Raw genomic sequence first — 20,548 nt, forward strand, 5'->3', positions numbered from 1 at the left:
TACTTTCTAGATGTTTTGAGATTTTTAAAATGTGTTCAAATTTTGCTTTGTTATTTATTTTGGGAAGTCTGGAAACATCTACCAATAAAGAACCACTTTTTCTCAAAGTATTTTATCCAATAAAATATTTAAAATTATTACTTTCTTCATTTCTATACAAAATGTATTATTATCTTCATCTCTGTAAATATTTGCTATTTTTACATTGAATCAACAGACACTACAACTAACCCAGAAGTCTTCCAAGTGGATTCTAATACCTATTTAGTTGTTTTCCAAGTAACTGCTAATAACCCAGTGAATATCCCTGCAGGCGCTTCTTCAGCATATGTATTCAAGGCAAGTATTTTATTTATTTTGTATTCATAATTATTCTTAAGGCATGTACTAAGGATGCTTGCCTTTTTTGTGAAGAGTTTGTTAAAATCATGTGTTCCATATTTGTTTGCAGACCCCAGATAATGTTGATGAAACTAAACAGACAGATGGACCTATTTTTGCCATCACAGACAAAGATACACCTATTGAAGTAGTCAAATGTGCAGGTATTGTATTAAAATTTGTCTACAGAAATTTAAAATATTTGTACTTCATTGTCATTTCCATTATAATTAATCTAATCCTTTGAAAATGATGCTAGGGAAGGTAATGACAAATTTTAAATATGGTGATAGGGCATTAACATTAAAATCAGGGATTTGGTCTACATATCTCAATAATTCTTTCTTCTTTTCAAGAAGAAACTCCAGGATCACCAAGCACACCTGGATCACCAAGCACACCAGGATCACCAAGCACACCAGGATCACCAAGCACACCTGGATCACCAAGCACACCAGGATCACCAAGCACACCTGGATCACCAAGCACACCTGGATCACCAAGCACACCTGGATCACCAAGCACACCTGGATCACCAAGCACACCTGGATCACCAAGCACACCTGGATCACCTAGCACACCAGGATCACCAAGCACACCAGGATCACCAAGCACACCTGGATCACCAAGCACACCTGGATCACCAAGCACACCAGGATCACCAAGCACACCTGGATCACCAAGCACACCAGGATCACCAAGCACACCTGGATCACCAAGCACACCTGGATCACCAAGCACACCTGGATCACCAAGTACACCTGGATCACCAAGCACACCAGGATCACCAAGCACACCAGGATCACCAAGCACACCTGGATCACCAAGCACACCTGGATCACCAAGCACACCTGGATCACCAAGCACACCAGGATCACCAAGCACACCAGGATCACCAAGCACACCTGGATCACCAAGCACACCAGGATCACCAAGCACACCAGGATCACCAAGCACACCTGGATCACCAAGCACACCTGGATCACCAAGCACACCAGGATCACCAAGCACACCAGGATCACCAAGCACACCTGGATCACCAAGCACACCTGGATCACCAAGCACACCTGGATCACCAAGCACACCAGGATCACCAAGCACTCCTGGATCACCAAGCACACCTGGATCACCAAGCACACCTGGATCACCAAGCACACCTGGATCACCAAGCACACCAGGATCACCCAGCACACCAGAGTCACCAAGTACACCTTGCTCTCAAGTTATGGTTCCAGAGAGAGATCTTCCAACAATTAGTCCAAGTTATCCAGATAATGCACCTTCCAATGATCGTTTAGTTGTGGTTAGAGATGACAAGAGTGATGCCACTGTGGTTTCAGTTAATGCTCAAGAATCATCAACAGGATCTGTTCTTGTTTCAGAACCATTCACTCAGGTAGTTTTTCTCTTATATAACACATAAATTTGACATTTTCATCTTAAATCATTTTCAAATCAACAACCCTGCTTGTTCAAACTCCTTTACATAAATTCAGTCATACAATTACTTTTACAGCCCAAAGCTGATGAGCCTGGAAAATATGCTGTTGTATTCTCAACAAGTAAGGCATTTTGAATATATTGTGTGCAATCCATTATATTTTATCCTGCTAATGTATGTAATAAAAATTTTTAGTTTTAGAATGCACCTTTTTTTAAATTGTAATTACATGTCATAGTGGGGTCAATGGGTAATGTGCAATAGAAATGGTTTAGATTACCTCTTTGTGATCTGCCAAGCACATTAGAGTCCACCTAGCTTGGATCAGTAAAAAGTTTCATTTTATAAAGTTAAAGATTTAATTGATAGTATGTTATTTATGGTTGTTTTTTTTTTTTTGGTAAGCAATATTATTAGCATACATTGCTTGCTCAAGTAGGATTAGAAATAATAATTACAGATTCTATGGGTAAATTAATAGGTTAGTTGGCAGATCTAATAAAAACATCAAGATTTTGTAGACACTGATAGTAAAGACCATAAGGCCTTATGGATCTTTTTTCTCTTTTCAATTGGTTTGTACAATGAAGTTGATCTTATTTATTTTTTCCCCATATAGGTTCAACACCAACTGGTGCTACACCTCCAACACAAGTGCAAGATTTTGCAGGTAACATTCTGTTTAACTGATGTGGTTTCCTTAACCATGTACTCTACTTTCTAGATGTTTTGAGATTTTTAAAATGTGTTCAAATTATGCTTTGTTATTTATTTTGGAAAGTCTGGAAACATCTACCAATAAAGAACCACTTTTTCTCAAAGTATTTTTTCCAATAAAATATTTAAAATTATTACTTTCTTCATTTCTATACAAAATGTATTATTATCTTCATCTCTGTAAATATTTGCTATGTTTACATTGAATCAACAGACACTACAACTAACCCAGAAGTCTTCCAAGTGGATTCTAATACCTATTTAGTTGTTTTCCAAGTAACTGCTAATAACCCAGTGAATATCCCTGCAGGCGCTTCTTCAGCATATGTATTCAAGGCAAGTATTTTATTTATTTTGTATTCATAATTATTCTTAAGGCATGTACTAAGGATGCTTGCCTTTTTTGTGAAGAGTTTGTTAAAATCATGTGTTCCATATTTGTTTGCAGACCCCAGATAATGTTGATGAAACTAAACAGACAGATGGACCTATTTTTGCCATCACAGACAAAGATACACCTATTGAAGTAGTCAAATGTGCAGGTATTGTATTAAAATTTGTCTACAGAAATTTAAAATATTTGTACTTCATTGTCATTTCCATTATAATTAATCTAATCCTTTGAAAATGATGCTAGGGAAGGGAATGACAAATTTTAAATATGGTGATAGGGCATTAACATTAAAATCAGGGATTTGGTCTACATATCTCAATAATTCTTTCTTCTTTTCAAGAAGAAACTCCAGGATCACCAAGCACACCAGGATCACCAAGCACACCAGGATCACCAAGCACACCAGGATCACCAAGCACACCTGGATCACCAAGCACACCAGGATCACCAAGCACACCTGGATCACCAAGCACACCTGGATCACCAAGCACACCTGGATCACCAAGTACACCTGGATCACCAAGTACACCAGGATCACCAAGCACACCAGGATCACCAAGCACACCTGGATCACCAAGCACACCAGGATCACCAAGCACACCTGGATCACCAAGCACACCAGGATCACCAAGCACACCAGGATCACCAAGCACACCTGGATCACCAAGCACACCAGGATCACCAAGCACACCAGGATCACCAAGCACACCTGGATCACCAAGCACACCTGGATCACCAAGCACACCAGGATCACCAAGCACACCAGGATCACCAAGCACACCTGGATCACCAAGCACACCTGGATCACCAAGCACACCTGGATCACCAAGCACACCTGGATCACCAAGCACACCTGGATCACCAAGCACACCTGGATCACCAAGCACACCAGGATCACCAAGCACACCTGGATCACCAAGCACACCTGGATCACCAAGCACACCAGGATCACCCAGCACACCAGAGTCACCAAGTACACCTTGCTCTCAAGTTATGGTTCCAGAGAGAGATCTTCCAACAATTAGTCCAAGTTATCCAGATAATGCACCTTCCAATGATCGTCTAGTTGTGGTTAGAGATGACAAGAGTGATGCCACTGTGGTTTCAGTTAATGCTCAAGAATCATCAACAGGATCTGTTCTTGTTTCAGAACCATTCACTCAGGTAGTTTTTCTCTTATATAACACATAAATTTGACATTTTCATCTTAAATCATTTTCAAATCAACAACCCTGCTTGTTCAAACTCCTTTACATAAATTCAGTCATACAATTACTTTTACAGCCCAAAGCTGATGAGCCTGGAAAATATGCTGTTGTATTCTCAACAAGTAAGGCATTTTGAATATATTGTGTGCAATCCATTATATTTTATCCTGCTAATGTATGTAATAAAAAATTTTAGTTTTAGAATGCACCTTTTTTTAATTGTAATTACATGTCATAGTGGGGTCAATGGGTAATGTGCAATAGAAATGGTTTAGATTACCTCTTTGTGATCTGCCAAGCACATTAGAGTCCACCTATCTTGGATCAGTAAAAAGTTTCATTTTATAAAGTTAAAGATTTAATTGATAGTATGTTATTTAAGGTTGTTTTTTTTTTGGTAAGCAATATTATTAGCATACATTGCTTGCTCAAGTAGGATTAGAAATAATAATTACAGATTCTATGGGTAAATTAATAGGTTAGTTGGCAGATCTAATAAAAACATCAAGATTTTGTAGACACTGATAGTAAAGACCATAAGGCCTTATGGATCTTTTTTCTCTTTTCAATTGGTTTGTACAATGAAGTTGATCTTATTTATTTTTTCCCCATATAGGTTCAACACCAACTGGTGCTACACCTCCAACACAAGTGCAAGATTTTGCAGGTAACATTCTGTTTAACTGATGTGGTTTCCTTAACCATGTACTCTACTTTCTAGATGTTTTGAGATTTTTAAAATGTGTTCAAATTTTGCTTTGTTACTTATTTTGGAAAGTCTGGAAACATCTACCAATAAAGAACCACTTTTTCTCAAAGTATTTTATCCAATAAAATATTTAAAATTATTACTTTCTTCATTTCTATACAAAATGTATTATTATCTTCATCTCTGTAAATATTTGCTATGTTTACATTGAATCAACAGACACTACAACTAACCCAGAAGTCTTCCAAGTGGATTCTAATACCTATTTAGTTGTTTTCCAAGTAACTGCTAATAACCCAGTGAATATCCCTGCAGGCGCTTCTTCAGCATATGTATTCAAGGCAAGTATTTTATTTATTTTGTATTCATAATTATTCTTAAGGCATGTACTAAGGATGCTTGCCTTTTTTTGTGAAGAGTTTGTTAAAATCATGTGTTCCATATTTGTTTGCAGACCCCAGATAATGTTGATGAAACTAAACAGACAGATGGACCTATTTTTGCCATCACAGACAAAGATACACCTATTGAAGTAGTCAAATGTGCAGGTATTGTATTAAAATTTGTCTACAGAAATTTAAAATATTTGTACTTCATTGTCATTTCCATTATAATTAATCTAATCCTTTGAAAATGATGCTAGGGAAGGGAATGACAAATTTTAAATATGGTGATAGGGCATTAACATTAAAATCAGGGATTTGGTCTACATATCTCAATAATTCTTTCTTCTTTTCAAGAAGAAACTCCAGGATCACCAAGCACACCAGGATCACCAAGCACACCTGGATCACCAAGCACACCAGGATCACCAAGCACACCTGGATCACCAAGCACACCAGGATCACCAAGCACACCAGGATCACCAAGCACACCAGGATCACCAAGCACACCTGGATCACCAAGCACACCAGGATCACCAAGCACTCCTGGATCACCAAGCACACCTGGATCACCAAGCACACCTGGATCACCAAGCACTCCAGGATCACCAAGCACACCAGGATCACCAAGCACACCTGGATCACCAAGTACACCTGGATCACCAAGCACACCTGGATCACCAAGTACACCTGGATCACCAAGCACACCAGGATCACCAAGCACACCAGGATCACCAAGCACACCTGGATCACCAAGCACACCTGGATCACCAAGCACACCAGGATCACCAAGCACACCAGGATCACCAAGCACACCTGGATCACCAAGCACACCTGGATCACCAAGCACACCTGGATCACCAAGCACACCAGGATCACCCAGCACACCAGGATCACCAAGCACACCAGGATCACCCAGCACACCAGAGTCACCAAGTACACCTTGCTCTCAAGTTATGGTTCCAGAGGGAGATCTTCCAACAATTAGTCCAAGTTATCCAGATAATGCACCTTCCAATGATCGTTTAGTTGTGGTTAGAGATGACAAGAGTGATGCCACTGTGGTTTCAGTTAATGCTCAAGAATCATCAACAGGATCTGTTCTTGTTTCAGAACCATTCACTCAGGTAGTTTTTCTCTTAAATAACACATAAATTTGACATTTTCATCTTAAATCATTTTCAAATCAACAACCCTGCTTGTTCAAACTCCTTTACATAAATTCAGTCATACAATTACTTTTACAGCCCAAAGCTGATGAGCCTGGAAAATATGCTGTTGTATTCTCAACAAGTAAGGCATTTTGAATATATTGTGTGCAATCCATTATATTTTATCCTGCTAATGTATGTAATAAAAATTTTTAGTTTTAGAATGCACCTTTTTTTTAATTGTAATTACATGTCATAGTGGGGTCAATGGGTAATGTGCAATAGAAATGGTTTAGATTACCTCTTTGTGATCTGCCAAGCACATTAGAGTCCACCTAGCTTGGATCAGTAAAAAGTTTCATTTTATAAAGTTAAAGATTTAATTGATAGTATGTTATTTAAGGTTGTTTTTTTTTTGGTAAGCAATATTATTAGCATACATTGCTTGCTCAAGTAGGATTAGAAATAATAATTACAGATTCTATGGGTAAATTAATAGGTTAGTTGGCAGATCTAATAAAAACATCAAGATTTTGTAGACACTGATAGTAAAGACCATAAGGCCTTATGGATCTTTTTTCTCTTTTCAATTGGTTTGTACAATGAAGTTGATCTTATTTATTTTTTCCCCATATAGGTTCAACACCAACTGGTGCTACACCTCCAACACAAGTGCAAGATTTTGCAGGTAACATTCTGTTTAACTGATGTGGTTTCCTTAACCATGTACTCTACTTTCTAGATGTTTTGAGATTTTTAAAATGTGTTCAAATTGTGCTTTGTTATTTATTTTGGAAAGTCTGGAAACATCTACCAATAAAGAACCACTTTTTCTCAAAGTATTTTATCCAATAAAATATTTAAAATTATTACTTTCTTCATTTCTATACAAAATGTATTATTATCTTCATCTCTGTAAATATTTGCTATGTTTACATTGAATCAACAGACACTACAACTAACCCAGAAGTCTTCCAAGTGGATTCTAATACCTATTTAGTTGTTTTCCAAGTAACTGCTAATAACCCAGTGAATATCCCTGCAGGCGCTTCTTCAGCATATGTATTCAAGGCAAGTATTTTATTTATTTTGTATTCATAATTATTCTTAAGGCATGTACTAAGGATGCTTGCCTTTTTTTGTGAAGAGTTTGTTAAAATCATGTGTTCCATATTTGTTTGCAGACCCCAGATAATGTTGATGAAACTAAACAGACAGATGGACCTATTTTTGCCATCACAGACAAAGATACACCTATTGAAGTAGTCAAATGTGCAGGTATTGTATTAAAATTTGTCTACAGAAATTTAAAATATTTGTACTTCATTGTCATTTCCATTATAATTAATCTAATCCTTTGAAAATGATGCTAGGGAAGGTAATGACAAATTTTAAATATGGTGATAGGGCATTAACATTAAAATCAGGGATTTGGTCTACATATCTCAATAATTCTTTCTTCTTTTCAAGAAGAAACTCCAGGATCACCAAGCACACCAGGATCACCAAGCACACCAGGATCACCAAGCACACCAGGATCACCAAGCACACCAGGATCACCAAGCACACCAGGATCACCAAGCACACCAGGATCACCAAGCACACCAGGATCACCAAGCACACCAGGATCACCAAGCACACCTGGATCACCAAGCACACCAGGATCACCAAGCACACCTGGATCACCAAGCACACCTGGATCACCAAGCACACCTGGATCACCAAGCACACCTGGATCACCAAGCACACCTGGATCACCAAGCACACCTGGATCACCAAGCACACCTGGATCACCTAGCACACCAGGATCACCAAGCACACCAGAATCACCAAGCACACCTGGATCACCAAGCACACCTGGATCACCAAGCACACCAGGATCACCAAGCACACCTGGATCACCAAGCACACCTGGATCACCAAGCACACCTGGATCACCAAGCACACCTGGATCACCAAGTACACCTGGATCACCAAGCACACCAGGATCACCAAGCACACCAGGATCACCAAGCACACCTGGATCACCAAGCACACCTGGATCACCAAGCACACCTGGATCACCAAGTACACCTGGATCACCAAGCACACCAGGATCACCAAGCACACCAGGATCACCAAGCACACCTGGATCACCAAGCACACCTGGATCACCAAGCACACCTGGATCACCAAGCACACCAGGATCACCAAGCACACCAGGATCACCAAGCACACCTGGATCACCAAGCACACCAGGATCACCAAGCACACCAGGATCACCAAGCACACCTGGATCACCAAGTACACCTGGATCACCAAGCACACCAGGATCACCAAGCACACCAGGATCACCAAGCACACCTGGATCACCAAGCACACCTGGATCACCAAGCACACCTGGATCACCAAGCACACCTGGATCACCAAGCACACCTGGATCACCAAGCACACCTGGATCACCAAGCACACCTGGATCACCAAGCACACCTGGATCACCAAGCACACCTGGATCACCAAGCACACCAGGATCACCCAGCACACCAGAGTCACCAAGTACACCTTGCTCTCAAGTTATGGTTCCAGAGAGAGATCTTTCAACAATTAGTCCAAGTTATCCAGATAATGCACCTTCCAATGATCGTTTAGTTGTGGTTAGAGATGACAAGAGTGATGCCACTGTGGTTTCAGTTAATGCTCAAGAATCATCAACAGGATCTGTTCTTGTTTCAGAACCATTCACTCAGGTAGTTTTTCTCTTATATAACACATAAATTCGACATTTTCATCTTAAATCATTTTCAAATCAACAACCCTGCTTGTTTAAACTCCTTTACATAAATTCAGTCATACAATTACTTTTACAGCCCAAAGCTGATGAGCCTGGAAAATATGCTGTTGTATTCTCAACAAGTAAGGCATTTTGAATATATTGTGTGCAATCCATTATATTTTATCCTGCTAATGTATGTAATAAAAATTTTAGTTTTAGAATGCACCTTTTTTTAAATTGTAATTACATGTCATAGTGGGGTCAATGGGTAATGTGCAATAGAAATGGTTTAGATTACCTCTTTGTGATCTGCCAAGCACCTTAGAGTCCACCCATCTTGGATCAGTAAAAAGTTTCATTTTATAAAGTTAAAGATTTAATTGATAGTATGTTATTTAAGGTTGTTTTTTTTTTGGTAAGCAATATTATTAGCATACATTGCTTGCACAAGTAGGATTAGAAATAATAATTACAGATTCTATGGGTAAATTAATAGGTTAGTTGGCAGATCTAATAAAAACATCAAGATTTTGTAGACACTGATAGTAAAGACCATAAGGCCTTATGGATTTTTTTTCTCTTTTCAATTGGTTTGTACAATGAAGTTGATCTTATTTACTTTTTCCCCATATAGGTTCAACACCAACTGGTGCTACACCTCCAACACAAGTGCAAGACTTTGCAGGTAACATTCTGTTTAACTGATGTGGTTTCCTTAACCATGTACTCTACTTTCTAGATGTTTTGAGATTTTTAAAATGTGTTCAAATTATGCTTTGTTATTTATTTTGGAAATTCTGGAAACATCTACCAATAAAAAACCACTTTTTCTCAAAGTATTTTATCCAATAAAATATTTAAAATTATTACTTTCTTCATTTCTATACAAAATGTATTATTATCTTCATTTCTGTAAATATTTGCTATGTTTACATTGAATCAACAGACACTACAACTAACCCAGAAGTCTTCCAAGTGGATTCTAATACCTATTTAGTTGTTTTCCAAGTAACTGCTAATAACCCAGTGAATATCCCTGCAGGCGCTTCTTCAGCATATGTATTCAAGGCAAGTATTTTATTTATTTTGTATTCATAATTATTCTTAAGGCATGTACTAAGGATGCTTGCCTTTTTTGTGAAGAGTTTGTTAAAATCATGTGTTCCATATTTGTTTGCAGACCCCAGATAATGTTGATGAAACTAAACAGACAGATGGACCTATTTTTGCCATCACAGACAAAGATACACCTATTGAAGTAGTCAAATGTGCAGGTATTGTATTAAAATTTGTCTACAGAAATTTAAAATATTTGTACTTCATTGTCATTTCCATTATAATTAATCTAATCCTTTGAAAATGATGCTAGGGAAGGTAATGACAAATTTTAAATATGGTGATAGGGCATTAACATTAAAATCAGGGATTTGGTCTACATATCTCAATAATTCTTTCTTCTTTTCAAGAAGAAACTCCAGGATCACCAAGCACACCTGGATCACCAAGCACACCAGGATCACCAAGCACACCAGGATCACCAAGCACACCAGGATCACCAAGCACACCAGGATCACCGAGCACACCAGGATCACCAAGCACACCTGGATCACCAAGCACACCAGGAACACCAAGCACACCAGGATCACCAAGCACACCAGGATCACCAAGCACACCTGGATCACCAAGCACACCAGGATCACCAAGCACACCTGGATCACCAAGCACACCTGGATCACCAAGCACACCTGGATCACCAAGCACACCTGGATCACCAAGCACACCTGGATCACCAAGCACACCTGGATCACCTAGCACACCAGGATCACCAAGCACACCAGGATCACCAAGCACACCTGGATCACCAAGCACACCTGGATCACCAAGCACACCAGGATCACCAAGCACACCTGGATCACCAAGTACACCTGGATCACCAAGCACACCTGGATCACCAAGTACACCTGGATCACCAAGCACACCAGGATCACCAAGCACACCAGGATCACCAAGCACACCTGGATCACCAAGCACACCAGGATCACCAAGCACACCAGGATCACCAAGCACACCTGGATCACCAAGCACACCAGGATCACCAAGCACACCAGGATCACCAAGCACACCTGGATCACCAAGCACACCTGGATCACCAAGCACACCAGGATCACCAAGCACACCAGGATCACCAAGCACACCTGGATCACCAAGCACACCTGGATCACCAAGCACACCTGGATCACCAAGCACACCAGGATCACCAAGCACACCTGGATCACCAAGCACACCTGGATCACCAAGCACACCAGGATCACCAAGCACACCAGGATCACCAAGCACACCTGGATCACCAAGCACACCAGGATCACCCAGCACACCAGAATCACCAAGTACACCTTGCTCTCAAGTTATGGTTCCAGAGGGAGATCTTCCAACAATTAGTCCAAGTTATCCAGATAATGCACCTTCCAATGATCGTTTAGTTGTGGTTAGAGATGACAAGAGTGATGCCACTGTGGTTTCAGTTAATGCTCAAGAATCATCAACAGGATCTGTTCTTGTTTCAGAACCATTTACTCAGGTAGTTTTTCTCTTATATAACACATAAATTTGACATTTTCATCTTAAATCATTTTCAAATCAACAACCCTGCTTGTTCAAACTCCTTTACATAAATTCAGTCATACAATTACTTTTACAGCCCAAAGCTGATGAGCCTGGAACATATGCTGTTGTATTCTCTACAAGTAAGGCATTTTGAATATATTGTGTGCAATCCATTATATTTTATCCTGCTAATGTATGTAATAAAAATTTTAGTTTTAGAATGCACCTTTTTTTAAATTGTAATTACATGTCATAGTGGGGTCAATGGGTAATGTGCAATAGAAATGGTTTAGATTACCTCTTTGTGATCTGCCAAGCACCTTAGAGTCCACCCATCTTGGATCAGTAAAAAGTTTCATTTTATAAAGTTAAAGATTTAATTGATAGTATGTTATTTAAGGTTGTTTTTTTTTTGGTAAGCAATATTATTAGCATACATTGCTTGCACAAGTAGGATTAGAAATAATAATTACAGATTCTATGGGTAAATTAATAGGTTAGTTGGCAGATCTAATAAAAACATCAAGATTTTGTAGACACTGATAGTAAAGACCATAAGGCCTTATGGATTTTTTTTCTCTTTTCAATTGGTTTGTACAATGAAGTTGATCTTATTTACTTTTTCCCCATATAGGTTCAACACCAACTGGTGCTACACCTCCAACACAAGTGCAAGATTTTGCAGGTAACATTCTGTTTAACTGATGTGGTTTCCTTAACCATGTACTCTACTTTCTAGATGTTTTGAGATTTTTAAAATGTGTTCAAATTATGCTTTGTTATTTATTTTGGAAATTCTGGAAACATCTACCAATAAAAAACCACTTTTTCTCAAAGTATTTTATCCAATAAAATATTTAAAATTATTACTTTCTTCATTTCTATACAAAATGTATTATTATCTTCATTTCTGTAAATATTTGCTATGTTTACATTGAATCAACAGACACTACAACTAACCCAGAAGTCTTCCAAGTGGATTCTAATACCTATTTAGTTGTTTTCCAAGTAACTGCTAATAACCCAGTGAATATCCCTGCAGGCGCTTTTTCAGCATATGTATTCAAGGCAAGTATTTTATTTATTTTGTATTCATAATTATTCTTAAGGCATGTACTAAGGATGCTTGCCTTTTTTGTGAAGAGTTTGTTAAAATCATGTGTTCCATATTTGTTTGCAGACCCCAGATAATGTTGATGAAACTAAACAGACAGATGGACCTATTTTTGCCATCACAGACAAAGATACACCTATTGAAGTAGTCAAATGTGCAGGTATTGTATTAAAATTTGTCTACAGAAATTTAAAATATTTGTACTTCATTGTCATTTCCATTATAATTAATCTAATCCTTTGAAAATGATGCTAGGGAAGGTAATGACAAATTTTAAATATGGTGATAGGGCATTAACATTAAAATCAGGGATTTGGTCTACATATCTCAATAATTCTTTCTTCTTTTCAAGAAGAAACTCCAGGATCACCAAGCACACCTGGATCACCAAGCACACCAGGATCACCAAGCACACCAGGATCACCAAGCACACCAGGATCACCAAGCACACCAGGATCACCGAGCACACCAGGATCACCAAGCACACCTGGATCACCAAGCACACCAGGAACACCAAGCACACCAGGATCACCAAGCACACCAGGATCACCAAGCACACCTGGATCACCAAGCACACCAGGATCACCAAGCACACCTGGATCACCAAGCACACCTGGATCACCAAGCACACCTGGATCACCAAGCACACCTGGATCACCAAGCACACCTGGATCACCAAGCACACCTGGATCACCTAGCACACCAGGATCACCAAGCACACCAGGATCACCAAGCACACCTGGATCACCAAGCACACCTGGATCACCAAGCACACCAGGATCACCAAGCACACCTGGATCACCAAGTACACCTGGATCACCAAGCACACCTGGATCACCAAGTACACCTGGATCACCAAGCACACCAGGATCACCAAGCACACCAGGATCACCAAGCACACCTGGATCACCAAGCACACCAGGATCACCAAGCACACCAGGATCACCAAGCACACCTGGATCACCAAGCACACCAGGATCACCAAGCACACCAGGATCACCAAGCACACCTGGATCACCAAGCACACCTGGATCACCAAGCACACCAGGATCACCAAGCACACCAGGATCACCAAGCACACCTGGATCACCAAGCACACCTGGATCACCAAGCACACCTGGATCACCAAGCACACCAGGATCACCAAGCACACCTGGATCACCAAGCACACCTGGATCACCAAGCACACCAGGATCACCAAGCACACCAGGATCACCAAGCACACCTGGATCACCAAGCACACCAGGATCACCCAGCACACCAGAATCACCAAGTACACCTTGCTCTCAAGTTATGGTTCCAGAGGGAGATCTTCCAACAATTAGTCCAAGTTATCCAGATAATGCACCTTCCAATGATCGTTTAGTTGTGGTTAGAGATGACAAGAGTGATGCCACTGTGGTTTCAGTTAATGCTCAAGAATCATCAACAGGATCTGTTCTTGTTTCAGAACCATTTACTCAGGTAGTTTTTCTCTTATATAACACATAAATTTGACATTTTCATCTTAAATCATTTTCAAATCAACAACCCTGCTTGTTCAAACTCCTTTACATAAATTCAGTCATACAATTACTTTTACAGCCCAAAGCTGATGAGCCTGGAACATATGCTGTTGTATTCTCTACAAGTAAGGCATTTTGAATATATTGTGTGCAATCCATTATATTTTATCCTGCTAATGTATGTAATAAAAATTTTAGTTTTAGAATGCACCTTTTTTTAAATTGTAATTACATGTCATAGTGGGGTCAATGGGTAATGTGCAATAGAAATGGTTTAGATTACCTCTTTGTGATCTGCCAAGCACCTTAGAGTCCACCCATCTTGGATCAGTAAAAAGTTTCATTTTATAAAGTTAAAGATTTAATTGATAGTATGTTATTTAAGGTTGTTTTTTTTTTGGTAAGCAATATTATTAGCATACATTGCTTGCACAAGTAGGATTAGAAATAATAATTACAGATTCTATGGGTAAATTAATAGGTTAGTTGGCAGATCTAATAAAAACATCAAGATTTTGTAGACACTGATAGTAAAGACCATAAGGCCTTATGGATTTTTTTTCTCTTTTCAATTGGTTTGTACAATGAAGTTGATCTTATTTACTTTTTCCCCATATAGGTTCAACACCAACTGGTGCTACACCTCCAACACAAGTGCAAGATTTTGCAGGTAACATTCTGTTTAACTGATGTGGTTTCCTTAACCATGTACTCTACTTTCTAGATGTTTTGAGATTTTTAAAATGTGTTCAAATTATGCTTTGTTATTTATTTTGGAAATTCTGGAAACATCTACCAATAAAAAACCACTTTTTCTCAAAGTATTTTATCCAATAAAATATTTAAAATTATTACTTTCTTCATTTCTATACAAAATGTATTATTATCTTCATTTCTGTAAATATTTGCTATGTTTACATTGAATCAACAGACACTACAACTAACCCAGAAGTCTTCCAAGTGGATTCTAATACCTATTTAGTTGTTTTCCAAGTAACTGCTAATAACCCAGTGAATATCCCTGCAGGCGCTTCTTCAGCATATGTATTCAAGGCAAGTATTTTATTTATTTTGTATTCATAATTATTCTTAAGGCATGTACTAAGGATGCTTGCCTTTTTTGTGAAGAGTTTGTTAAAATCATGTGTTCCATATTTGTTTGCAGACCCCAGATAATGTTGATGAAACTAAACAGACAGATGGACCTATTTTTGCCATCACAGACAAAGATACACCTATTGAAGTAGTCAAATGTGCAGGTATTGTATTAAAATTTGTCTACAGAAATTTAAAATATTTGTACTTCATTGTCATTTCCATTATAATTAATCTAATCCTTTGAAAATGATGCTAGGGAAGGTAATGACAAATTTTAAATATGGTGATAGGGCATTAACATTAAAATCAGGGATTTGGTCTACATATCTCAATAATTCTTTCTTCTTTTCAAGAAGAAACTCCAGGATCACCAAGCACACCTGGATCACCAAGCACACCAGGATCACCAAGCACACCAGGATCACCAAGCACACCAGGATCACCAAGCACACCAGGATCACCGAGCACACAAGGATCACCAAGCACACCTGGATCACCAAGCACACCAGGAACACCAAGCACACCAGGATCACCAAGCACACCAGGATCACCAAGCACACCTGGATCACCAAGCACACCAGGATCACCAAGCACACCTGGATCACCAAGCACACCTGGATCACCAAGCACACCTGGATCACCAAGCACACCTGGATCACCAAGCACACCTGGATCACCAAGCACACCTGGATCACCTAGCACACCAGGATCACCAAGCACACCAGGATCACCAAGCACACCTGGATCACCAAGCACACCTGGATCACCAAGCACACCAGGATCACCAAGCACACCTGGATCACCAAGTACACCTGGATCACCAAGCACACCTGGATCACCAAGTACACCTGGATCACCAAGCACACCAGGATCACCAAGCACACCAGGATCACCAAGCACACCTGGATCACCAAGCACACCAGGATCACCAAGCACACCAGGATCACCAAGCACACCTGGATCACCAAGCACACCAGGATCACCAAGCACACCAGGATCACCAAGCACACCTGGATCACCAAGCACACCTGGATCACCAAGCACACCAGGATCACCAAGCACACCAGGATCACCAAGCACACCTGGATCACCAAGCACACCTGGATCACCAAGCACACCTGGATCACCAAGCACACCAGGATCACCAAGCACACCTGGATCACCAAGCACACCTGGATCACCAAGCACACCAGGATCACCAAGCACACCAGGATCACCAAGCACACCTGGATCACCAAGCACACCAGGATCACCCAGCACACCAGAATCACCAAGTACACCTTGCTCTCAAGTTATGGTTCCAGAGGGAGATCTTCCAACAATTAGTCCAAGTTATCCAGATAATGCACCTTCCAATGATCGTTTAGTTGTGGTTAGAGATGACAAGAGTGATGCCACTGTGGTTTCAGTTAATGCTCAAGAATCATCAACAGGATCTGTTCTTGTTTCAGAACCATTTACTCAGGTAGTTTTTCTCTTATATAACACATAAATTTGACATTTTCATCTTAAATCATTTTCAAATCAACAACCCTGCTTGTTCAAACTCCTTTACATAAATTCAGTCATACAATTACTTTTACAGCCCAAAGCTGATGAGCCTGGAACATATGCTGTTGTATTCTCTACAAGTAAGGCATTTTGAATATATTGTGTGCAATCCATTATATTTTATCCTGCTATTGGATGTAATAAAAATTGATAGTTTTAGAATGCACCTTTTTTTTATTGTAATTACATGTCATAGTGGGGTCAATGGGTAATGTGCAATAGAAATGGTTTAGATTTCCTCTTTGTGATCTGCCAAGCACATTAGAGTACACCTATCTTGGATCAGTAAAAAGTTGCATTTTAAAAAGTTAAAGATTTAATTGATAGTATGTTATTTAAGGTTGTTTTTTTTTGATAAGCAATATTATTAGCATACATTTCTTGCACAAGTAGGATTAGAAATAATAATTACAGATTCTATGGGTAAATTAATAGGTTAGTTGACAGATCTAAAAAAAATCATCAAGATTTTGTTGACACTGATAGTAAAGACCATAAGGCCTTATGGATCTTTTTTCTCTTTTCAATTGGTTTGTACAATGAAGTTGATCTTATTTATTTTTCCCCATATAGGTTCAACACCAACTGGTGCTACACCTCCAACACAAGTGCAAGATTTTGCAGGTAACCTTCTGTTTAATTGATGTGGTTTCCTTAAGCATGGACTCTACTTTCTAGATGTTTTGAGATTTTTAAAATGTGTTCAAATTATGTTTTGTTATTTATTTTGGAAAGTCTGGAAACATCTACTAATAAAGAACCACTTTTTCTCAAAGTATTTTATCCAATAAAATATTTAAAATTATTACTTTCTTCATTTCTATACAAAATGTATTATTACCTTCATCTCTGTAAATATTTGCTATGTTTACATTGAATCAACAGACACTACAACTAACCCAGAAGTCTTCCAAGTGGATTCTAATACCTATTTAGTTGTTTTCCAAGTAACTGCTAATAACCCAGTGAATATCCCTGCAGGCGCTTCTTCAGCATATGTATTCAAGGCAAGTATTTTATTTATTTTGTATTCATAATTATTCTTAAGGCATGTACTAAGGATGCTTGCCTTTTTTGTGAAGAGTTTGTAAAAATCATGTGTTCCATATTTGTTTGCAGACCCCAGATAATGTTGATGAAACTAAACAGACAGATGGACCTATTTTTGCCATCACAGACAAAGATACACCTATTGAAGTAGTCAAATGTGCAGGTATTGTATTAAAATTTGTCTACAGAAATTTAAAATATTTGTACTTCATTGTCATTTCCATTATAATTAATCTAATCCTTTGAAAATGATGCTAGGGAAGGTAATGACAAATTTTAAATATGGTGATAGGGGATTAACATTAAAATCAGGGATTTGGTCTACATATCTCAATAATTCTTTCTTCTTTTCAAGAAGAAACTCCAGGATCACCAAGCACACCAGGATCACCAAGCACACCAGGATCACCAAGCACACCAGGATCACCAAGCACACCAGGATCACCAAGCACACCTGGATCACCTAGCACACCTGGATCACCAAGCACACCTGGATCACCAAGCACACCAGGATCACCAAGCACACCTGGATCACCAAGCACACCTGGATCACCAAGTACACCTGGATCACCAAGCACACCAGGATCACCAAGCACACCAGGATCACCAAGCACACCTGGATCACCAAGCACACCAGGATCACCAAGCACACCTGGATCACCAAGCACACCAGGATCACCAAGCACACCAGGATCACCAAGCACACCTGGATCACCAAGCACACCAGGATCACCAAGCACACCAGGATCACCAAGCACACCTGGATCACCAAGCACACCTGGATCACCAAGCACACCAGGATCACCAAGCACACCAGGATCACCAAGCACACCTGGATCACCAAGCACACCTGGATCACCAAGCACACCTGGATCACCAAGCACACCTGGATCACCAAGCACACCTGGATCACCAAGCACACCTGGATCACCAAGCACACCTGGATCACCAAGCACACCAGGATCACCCAGCACACCAGAGTCACCAAGTACACCTTGCTCTCAAGTTATGGTTCCAGAGAGAGATCTTCCAACAATTAGTCCAAGTTATCCAGATAATGCACCTTCCAATGATCGTTTAGTTGTGGTTAGAGATGACAAGAGTGATGCCACTGTGGTTTCAGTTAATGCTCAAGAATCATCAACAGGATCTGTTCTTGTTTCAGAACCATTTACTCAGGTAGTTTTTCTCTTATATAACACATAAATTTGACATTTTCATCTTAAATCATTTTCAAATCAACAACCCTGCTTGTTCAAACTCCTTTACATAAATTCAGTCATACAATTACTTTTACAGCCCAAAGCTGATGAGCCTGGAACATATGCTGTTGTATTCTCTACAAGTAAGGCATTTTGAATATATTGTGTGCAATCCATTATATTTTATCCTGCTAATGTATGTAATAAAAATTGTTAGTTTTAGAATGCACCTTTTTTTACTGTAATTACATGTCATAGTGGGGTCAATGGGTAATGTGCAATAGAAATGGTTTAGATTACCTCTTTGTGATCTGCCAAGCACCTTAGAGTCTACCCATCTTGGATCAGTAAAAAGTTTCATTTTATAAAGTTAAAGATTTAATTGATAGTATGTTATTTAAGGTTGTTTTTTTTTGGTAAGCAATACTATTAGCATACATTGCTTGCACAAGTAGGATTAGAAATAATAATTACAGATTCTATGGGTAAATTAATAGGTTAGTTGGCAGATCTAATAAAAACATCAAGATTTTGTAGACACTGATAGTAAAGACCATAAGGCCTTATGGATTTTTTTTCTCTTTTCAATTGGTTTGTACAATGAAGTTGATCTTATTTACTTTTTCCCCATATAGGTTCAACACCAACTGGTGCTACACCTCCAACACAAGTGCAAGATTTTGCAGGTAACATTCTGTTTAACTGATGTGGTTTCCTTAACCATGTACTCTACTTTCTAGATGTTTTGAGATTTTTAAAATGTGTTCAAATTATGCTTTTTTATTTATTTTGGAAATTCTGGAAACATCTACCAATAAAAGAACCACTTTTTCTCAAAGTATTTTATCCAATAAAATATTTAAAATTATTACTTTCTTCATTTCTATACAAAATGTATTATTATCTTCATTTCTGTAAATATTTGCTATGTTTACATTGAATCAACAGACACTACAACTAACCCAGAAGTCTTCCAAGTTGATTCTAATACCTATTTAGTTGTTTTCCAAGTAACTGCTAATAACCCAGTGAATATCCCTGCAGGCGCTTCTTCAGCATATGTATTCAAGGCAAGTATTTTATTTATTTTGTATTCATAATTATTCTTAAGGCATGTACTAAGGATGCTTGCCTTTTTTGTGAAGAGTTTGTTAAAATCATGTGTTCCATATTTGTTTGCAGACCCCAGATAATGTTGATGAAACTAAACAGACAGATGGACCTATTTTTGCCATCACAGACAAAGATACACCTATTGAAGTAGTCAAATGTGCAGGTATTGTATTAA

The 20,548-nt window shown here is 38.8% G+C and overlaps 1 protein-coding gene across 1 annotated transcript in view; it reads left to right on the top strand.

Moving 5' to 3' along the window:
- Positions 1-20,548, top strand: part of LOC131926933 (mucin-17) — a 48,247-nt gene that overhangs the window by 19,037 nt on the left and 8,662 nt on the right. Inside the window, exons 40-81 of the mRNA XM_059282536.1 lie at positions 218-339; positions 452-545; positions 738-1,777; positions 1,898-1,943; positions 2,442-2,492; positions 2,754-2,875; positions 2,988-3,081; positions 3,274-4,097; positions 4,218-4,263; positions 4,758-4,808; positions 5,070-5,191; positions 5,305-5,398; positions 5,591-6,360; positions 6,481-6,526; positions 7,022-7,072; positions 7,334-7,455; positions 7,569-7,662; positions 7,855-9,110; positions 9,231-9,276; positions 9,771-9,821; positions 10,083-10,204; positions 10,317-10,410; positions 10,603-11,714; positions 11,835-11,880; positions 12,375-12,425; positions 12,687-12,808; positions 12,921-13,014; positions 13,207-14,318; positions 14,439-14,484; positions 14,979-15,029; positions 15,291-15,412; positions 15,525-15,618; positions 15,811-16,922; positions 17,043-17,088; positions 17,582-17,632; positions 17,894-18,015; positions 18,128-18,221; positions 18,414-19,237; positions 19,358-19,403; positions 19,896-19,946; positions 20,209-20,330; positions 20,443-20,536. Coding sequence (XP_059138519.1) covers positions 218-339; positions 452-545; positions 738-1,777; positions 1,898-1,943; positions 2,442-2,492; positions 2,754-2,875; positions 2,988-3,081; positions 3,274-4,097; positions 4,218-4,263; positions 4,758-4,808; positions 5,070-5,191; positions 5,305-5,398; positions 5,591-6,360; positions 6,481-6,526; positions 7,022-7,072; positions 7,334-7,455; positions 7,569-7,662; positions 7,855-9,110; positions 9,231-9,276; positions 9,771-9,821; positions 10,083-10,204; positions 10,317-10,410; positions 10,603-11,714; positions 11,835-11,880; positions 12,375-12,425; positions 12,687-12,808; positions 12,921-13,014; positions 13,207-14,318; positions 14,439-14,484; positions 14,979-15,029; positions 15,291-15,412; positions 15,525-15,618; positions 15,811-16,922; positions 17,043-17,088; positions 17,582-17,632; positions 17,894-18,015; positions 18,128-18,221; positions 18,414-19,237; positions 19,358-19,403; positions 19,896-19,946; positions 20,209-20,330; positions 20,443-20,536 — 10,770 coding nt within the window. The remainder of the gene's footprint in view (positions 1-217; positions 340-451; positions 546-737; positions 1,778-1,897; positions 1,944-2,441; positions 2,493-2,753; positions 2,876-2,987; positions 3,082-3,273; positions 4,098-4,217; positions 4,264-4,757; positions 4,809-5,069; positions 5,192-5,304; positions 5,399-5,590; positions 6,361-6,480; positions 6,527-7,021; positions 7,073-7,333; positions 7,456-7,568; positions 7,663-7,854; positions 9,111-9,230; positions 9,277-9,770; positions 9,822-10,082; positions 10,205-10,316; positions 10,411-10,602; positions 11,715-11,834; positions 11,881-12,374; positions 12,426-12,686; positions 12,809-12,920; positions 13,015-13,206; positions 14,319-14,438; positions 14,485-14,978; positions 15,030-15,290; positions 15,413-15,524; positions 15,619-15,810; positions 16,923-17,042; positions 17,089-17,581; positions 17,633-17,893; positions 18,016-18,127; positions 18,222-18,413; positions 19,238-19,357; positions 19,404-19,895; positions 19,947-20,208; positions 20,331-20,442; positions 20,537-20,548) is intronic.

The sequence above is a fragment of the Physella acuta genome, unplaced genomic scaffold, assembly GCF_028476545.2.
Source record: "Physella acuta isolate Inbredline_101_S28 unplaced genomic scaffold, ASM2847654v3 ptg001352l, whole genome shotgun sequence".
NCBI lineage: Eukaryota > Metazoa > Mollusca > Gastropoda > Physidae > Physella > Physella acuta.